At 38.9% G+C, this 7586-nt stretch overlaps 1 protein-coding gene across 1 annotated transcript in view; it reads right to left on the minus strand.

Moving 5' to 3' along the window:
• The window catches only part of LOC107754150 (serine/threonine-protein kinase 17A-like), a 17168-nt gene extending 9802 nt beyond the window's left edge, over positions 1 to 7366 (minus strand). Inside the window, exons 1-3 of the mRNA XM_016570497.1 lie at positions 7266 to 7366; positions 6905 to 7052; positions 1592 to 1804 (exon numbers count right to left, since the gene is read on the minus strand). Coding sequence (XP_016425983.1) covers positions 1592 to 1804; positions 6905 to 7002 — 311 coding nt within the window. The 5' untranslated portion in view covers positions 7003 to 7052; positions 7266 to 7366. The remainder of the gene's footprint in view (positions 1 to 1591; positions 1805 to 6904; positions 7053 to 7265) is intronic.
• Between the last annotated feature and the right edge of the window lie 220 nt (positions 7367 to 7586).

Consider the following 7586-nt stretch of genomic DNA (forward strand, 5'->3'; position numbering starts at 1 on the left):
TATATATAATAAAGATATGACAATTTATCAATTTATAAATATAAATGTCAGACTTAGCCTATATATACACATTTATATATGCTATGGGCAAACAGAATAACCAGACCATGACTTTGACTGATGCGACTGAACTTGCACAACAATTAACGAAAAACGAGAAGCATTACCTTCCTTATAAGGTAAACTTACTCCACAGGTTGTCTACACAGATGCCGATGTGCGTGCTTACAAGTGACAGATTGACACACAGCTGTCTTTTCAGAGGAAGTGGCTTAGCCGTGTGCAGCAAGTGGGCTGACTATGTTTTTTTGTGGCATGTTACCTTTCAGACCGAGAGATATGATCTACCAATTCTCAAAACCTCCGTCATTCAACCAGTCAGCATCCTGCCTCTCTGTACACATCAACACACACAATATGCAAAAAAAAAAAAAAAAAACAGGTTGTTGATATAATGCAGAATTGGCAATAACACAGATAGTAGGGGAAAAACAAAATTCCTTCAACAAATTAAGGGGAAAAAATAAGGGAGATTTGAACGATAGATACAGAGAGAGCTTATGAAAAGCATTTAAACTTAACGACCTGTCATTTCCTCCTCATTAGTAAACGTTATCAGCTTCTGTTTTACTAGAAAAACTAAAATACTCCGATTATGCTTCAGCTGAACATATACAGTAAACAATTTTCTCAAATATGTGGTGAACGTCAAAGTGTTAAATGAAAAACTCACAAAAAGTGTACATTTACAGCCTGTTGTTCCAAATGCATCACAACTTTGTTATATTTTACGTGATTTTACATTTTTACGTTTACCGTTTTTTAAATGCAAAAATTTTAAAGAATGTCCTGACTGCTCTTTTGCATTTAATTGCGTAATGTATGGAGACAGGAGCTTACAAGCTTTAAAAAGGACAAAAGTATCAAAACTTTTAGCACTCATTTTGCGGTACACAATGAAAGCCATATGGGTTTGGAACAATGTAAGGGTGAGCTATTTTTATTTGATGAGTAATACAGTGAATGTAGGTTTTCATGAAAACGCACATGGCTTTACATCTATCTGTCAGGTCTGAGTCAGGTCTGCTGCACGTTTTTCCTGAGAAGTTCAGCAGAAAACGTATGATTTTGGCCTAGTTGCAGTGTGGTCAGAAAAACTGCACTCACTTTGCGGTGCTTTCTGAGAAGCGTTCGGATTTGAGTTTTCACAAGGACCAAACACAAGACGACCACATTCTCACTTGGGAATTTATACATTTGTCTCTTTGATTTCTTTTTATGGTTGTTGTATTGGAACATTCAGCTCACTCAGTTAAAAGAGGAACTAGCTCGAGTGTGGTCTGCGGTAACCTTCAGAAAGGTACAGACAAACAACACGCTTTCAAACAACAGCGTTATGAAAAATTCCTGTTTTGATTTACCCGCTGTGCCATTTCTTTGTGCCTGTAATTCTAATCTTCAAAAGCCCTGGTGACTCGGAATAACAAAATTATGGTGCGCAATGTCCAAGTCATCATAAAACACTCAGCATTGCCCTTAACTTTTGCGGTCAGGGCATGTAACTACATAACTGTGTGAGTGCGTGTCTTACCACTCTAATACGAGGATGATCTCTGTGGTGGTCTCGTAGACCTCGTGCAGCGCCACCACATAGGGATTCGCCTCGGCTGACTCCAGCACCGCGATCTCGTTCAAAATGTCGACGCGGCAGTCCTGACCCTTCCGCCTTTTCCGCAGGAACTTTGCAGCGTGCTCCTTGCCAGTAGTCTTCTCCACGCACTTCTTCACTACTGCAAACTTGCCCCTGCGTGCACATAAACATACACACAAGAGTGATTAAATAAACAGTTTAGGAAATGTTTGGGGAATGAAAATGAGGAACTCACAATACAAGCACTTTGAGTAATGATATTCACGTTGAACGATTAAATATTACACCGCTCTCCAGAACAATTGGTTCTGATCAAGCATTTGCAGCATATTTTTAAAAAAAAAATTTTTTAAAAATACTATTTTATACATTATATACAGATAAGAAAAATAAATATTGAGAAGTAAAAAATAATTTAAGAGCAATACAAATTTCTAATAAAAACTTTTCAAATATTTATAGTTTTAAATATTTTTAAAATATAACTTTTCTTTACAGGGTTTCATTCATTAAATAGCAGAGGGCTGAGCATGCAAAACCGGTGCATAAAGTTAGCATGGTGATAATGACTTGTTTTAAGAGTGTTGCAGACTGCTAAGACTTGTCTGTTTTTTTTTTTTAAATGCTGCATCTTTCACACGCTCTCTCTCTTTCACACACACAGAATAAGCAAATCTTCAATCCACTTTTACAAGGAAGTGTTCATCAAATGAAAACGTTTTAAAATCACATAACATTAGAACATGAGTCACTAATTTTATGGCGACTATCATATTTTTGTCTTTTTTGTAACTTAACAGCCATTATCTGCCACAAAAATCTAATCAAAATCCTTTTTTTACTGAAACAGCATACAATTTTGGAACAGAATAAGAAAGTGACAAATAATAGGTGAACAGCTCCTTTAATAAGTTTTTTCTACATGCACCGTACGAACTGACGTCATAGTTGGTGTTGTCATCATTATTAGATCATCGGCCCATTGATGATGAACTGTGAACATCTTTGTATTCATTCTTACCCTGTCAATTTTGCACTTGTCATTCCCTCCCTTCTCTTCTTCGTTTGCAACGGGAGCCTGACATCCGAATGATAAGAATGACAGTTGGAGCCGTCTGAGCTCTGAGGGCACTTACACACACACAGGCTCATTCACACCAATTTCCTGCCACCTCCCTCATCTGACCTCCCATCACCTCATCTATCAGTCAAAAGACACACAGGGCGCTGCACACACACAAAAGAACAGGCCTGTCAGCGTGGACATTCTCTTGTTTGACAGCGAGAAGGACAAATGGCTCTTAACCACACCTCCTCTTCAGGCCATCTCATAAAGAGACAGCAGTTTGTGTGTGTTGTAGAGACCCCAACAGACAGACCACCCAACACTCCTCCATTGAGAGTCAATGGTGTCCACTCCTCCCACCGTCTAGTTCAGCCAATGACCAAACATGACACTTACAAACAAAATACAGCCCCCCTGAATGACCTCTCCTCTGTCCACTGCTCGTCTCTTCCCATCAACGTCTCCATTAACACCCTACTTAAAAGTTTAACACGGACACGCAAAACGACAGGTGGAAAATAAAGATTCCGGATGTAGCTTCAGTTGGGCATCTCAAAGACCTAATCAAATGGCCAAGCAAAGCTGTCCTTCCTGTGTTGACATATTTGCTATTGAACAAAGACAGGGAAGGACTTAAAAAGGGGTTAACTTTTAAAATGACATTTTAAAAATAATTAGTTAATACTAAAATAAATTTTTTAATTAATACTAAAAATAATTTAAATAATAAATAAGTGAATAAAAGCAGGGGAGGGAACACATTGTATAGAACATTTTATGGGCTCATAAATTGAAACATTTTGGCCAAATTTGCCAAAAGAAATTGACTACTTTAATATGTATATCTGCTAAAGATAGGCAGTGTCATTTTTGGCCACAAACCATTAAACTTGAAAAACATGGGGGCTTTAAAAAGCTTTTGTTGTTGGGGTTTGATGTTAACAATCCCCCTGATTGCAAACCATTACAAAAGTCCCTGAAAATTTCCAAGGGTGCAAGCCAAAATGCATTCATTGACAGTGTTGGAGTGATTTTCCTGTTAAACGTGAGTGTGGTTGGCAGGATCGATGTGAAGCGAGCATGTTCCAGCGTCTGAGCTCAGAACACAGTCGGACTACAGAGTTCACATGGAGTACAAGAACCGCATGTGACGATACCAACTCTCAGAACAACCCAGTTGTTTAGTAGGAAATTATCCAGAACAAAAAATTGACTGCTGCAGACATAAGAGTTTATAATTTCTGAATTGCAAAACACCCATAAAGTGTTGAATTGAGAGTTGACAAAGTCAAAGGGCACTGCTGCCATAATTCTGCCAACCTCACATTTCTCCTGCCCTCTTCTCAGAGGGGTGAATAGAGCTGGTTTGAAAAGTCAAACCAATAATGCTCAGCACTGCAAAGATGAATGAGAAATCAGTCAAATACCACAATACTCTGAAATGCCAACGAATACAGTCAGCCTCAATCTAAAACAATGACTGGGCAGGAAATGTACATTCATCTTTGGAGATGACCCAGATACTCTGGTGGTTAGACTTCCTGTGCAAAAATCACACCTAGCGTCTTCTTTCATGGTCTATCTGTCTCCATCTCTCGGTTTCATTCTCATGGCCAGATGGTAGAAACATGTTCACTTTGAAAGTCAAAGAATGGATAAACATTTAAAAGACCAAAAGCATGCACGTGTGCATGAACACACAAACACAGGACCATTTAGACACAAAGATATACAATCTCAATCCGTTATTAAAGGGAAATCGTACAACCCCATTATTAAGCGAAGGACTGAATCACATGCACAGCTGGCCTGTCTGCTACCGGTATGGCAGAAGGCTCAGTCAGCAACCCAGAATTCTGCAGTAAAACATTCCTCACACAGACCACCTCGGATAGAGGATCACTCAATTCTCAGCTGAACTCATGAACTTTATTGGCTTACTGAGGATAAAAAGTGCAGATTACCAAAACAGCCGCACAGTAAGAGGGAAAAAAAAAAAGTGTTGAGTTTCACAATTTAAAAAAAAAAAGGTTGAAAACATGAATGAAGTCAACGGAAAGCTTGTGAAAAGGTAGTTCTAGGACTGATGAGGTTGTACATGAAGCTATCTGTGGATGTAGTTCCTCAAATAGATTTTGGTGCATGATCAGTGGTAGGATTTTGAAGGTTGGGGATAGATTCATTTTTGGATACTCTAGAGGAGCTCCAAAGATGATATGCTTAAAAATACCCTCTAATCTCACCGAATTGGGACACAACTCGCAAGAACTTTAATGAACTAGGACATCCACTACACTGTATGTCAGGTAACCAGCTATGGAGATATTCAAGGAGAACGGACATATGTTTATTACAGCATTCCACACTTTGTTCTCTCACAGCGTCCATTTCCGCACCAGTGACAACTTTTGGTTCTCAAAACATTAATGAGAACAAGTACTATTGTTATAAATCTGAAAAATTCAGAAATAAGGGGGAGAAAATGACTGGAAATGGAAACAGAAGTAAACACGACTGATTACTAAACTGATCTTCCATCAACTAAACAAGCAAGTTGTCTGGGAACAAACTTTGGATTTGATCTCGCTGAATAATAAGGAAATTGCTGTTGGAGCTTTGTGTCAAATGAATGGAGTGCTGACAACAGGGCCAGATGGTTTGGCCATTCAGTAAGACGAGTGTGTTCAGCCACACACACACACACACAAGAAACATACATTTTACCATCCAAGTTGGTTTAAATGCAGGAAAAATCTAGGCCAACGAGTATGTTATGTTCATGTGGAGAGCTGAAGAATGATTTTAAAAGGTGACCTATCACTAAAGAAAGATTTGTTGCACTCAGAGGAAATCACAGGACAAGCTGGCCTACTCAGCTCACTGTGAACTTCTCTGCTGCAAGGCTACTTTTTTTATGAAGATGATGTTTGTAGACATATGATAAAGGAAAAGAGGAAAAGGGATAAACATCTGCATTCCTCATTCAATTCACCACTAAGGTAAGCAAATCAGATAGGCTGCATTATAAAAATAACGGATTGCCTTGTGACTCATGCATGTGGTCTTTTCTTGCGCTTTAATTACAGGAAAAACTTGTGAGGATTCTAAGGCACGAGTAAATAGTGCCATCTCGCATAGTGTGTGGCAAAACGGGAAGTTTCAGAGAGAACCAAATGCCAGCTAAATCCAGTCCAAATCTAGACATTTTACAACCCAATCCACAAATTACCCATCAAATTGGGTTAAATGATGTGGAAAAGGCAATGAGAATTAAAATCCAGAAACCTTGAAAACAAAATTCACCTAAAGGCAGCAGAAACAGACCATGCAGTTGTCAACAAGCACAGCATGAATGTTTAAATGAACACATCTGCCCAAGAGAAAACAAGTTACAATGGTCAAACGATACCATCTTGTCTATAATTAGTCAGTGGAGCATTAGAGAACAATGTCACGGCAAGCAGTGCTATATCCATCACACACTGTTTCAACAGTGGTGCAGGGCATCAAGCCATACTGTAAAACAACAACAATCTAAATAACCTCTTTATGTCAATTTAATTGTCTTTATTCAGAAAAAAAACACAAAACACCGACTGACTTGTGGTCGTTCAGAGCACCAACCAATGAAATACTTCCTCACAGCAGTCACTGGTACCCATTGTTTCGCAAATAAAGTCAATAAAGCAGTTATCCGTTTCACAAAACTTCAGTGGACGAAAATATGAGTCAATGCATGGAAGTGAACGACAACGATTCGTTGAATTAACATATTGGTTTAGAAAAGAAACTCTACTAATTCACCTGATTGCACCCCCTGTTGATCTACACTGCAAGGGAACTAAGCGAGCCAGAGAATGGTCCCATTATAATAAACGCAAAGATGCACAAGTGTGCGATTAACAGACAATTTGGATAATTTTATAAATTAGTGTAGTTCGTTTGCAATATTGGCAAACTGCAATAAGGGCTAAAATCTATCTGGCTGATCCTCAGATTACACGTGCTGGAGCCAAACAAATCTCTTTTGGCTTCCAGCTGGCAGTGATTCACTCCCCAATTAAATCTCACGCCAGTTCTCAACTTTGTGAAACTGCCCACAGGCATATGACTACATTTATTGTACACATTTGAATCTTTTAAACGCGCTAATTCGTCTATAGAGTAGATAATTTACAGTGGTTTACCTGCCAAGCTCTTTGCCGACCAGATCATAGTTGTTCTTGAAGGGGTCGGTCCTTATCCGCGTGCGAATCTTTGTGACCATTCCGTTCCTGTTCATCATTGCGCCGTTACAGTCCTGCTGCAGGATAATGCCTGGCGTTCTCCGGAGCACTGAGTAGAAATACAAACGTTTAGTCCATCAGGTCACTGTCATAGAGCGCTATTCAAGCAAACTGTGTTGTAAAAAAATTGATGATGCTTAGTTAAATTAACTGTTGCACGGGCAAAATTTCAAAAACAAAATATTTGCAGCTACAAGTTTATCACAGCGTTTAAAGCAGTGCAAAGGTTCTGAAACTATTTAATGGTTTCCAAGAAACTCACAGAACTTGTTGAGGACCGCGACAGATCACCGATATGCCTACGTCCGAGCAGCGGTAACTCAGTTTGAGAATGCGGACTAACATTCCCGAGCACAAGGCTCATTACAAACCCCGCCTCCAAAGATGCGGCCAATGGGAGTGTAGGATCCTTGAAGGAGACGGGGTTATAGAAAGGTAAGTAATAGACAAATTTTGTATTCTCAACTCCTCTGTAGGAAATTTGTCATGTAAAAAATCAGATTAAATGTTTTCCAAAATTTTGTACTACATTCAAAGCACATATCTGGAACATATATGTACATATCAAAACTGTTTATTTTTT

This window comes from Sinocyclocheilus rhinocerous, unplaced genomic scaffold, assembly GCF_001515625.1.
Source record: "Sinocyclocheilus rhinocerous isolate Xijiao unplaced genomic scaffold, SAMN03320098_v1.1 scaffold1063, whole genome shotgun sequence".
NCBI lineage: Eukaryota > Metazoa > Chordata > Actinopteri > Cypriniformes > Cyprinidae > Sinocyclocheilus > Sinocyclocheilus rhinocerous.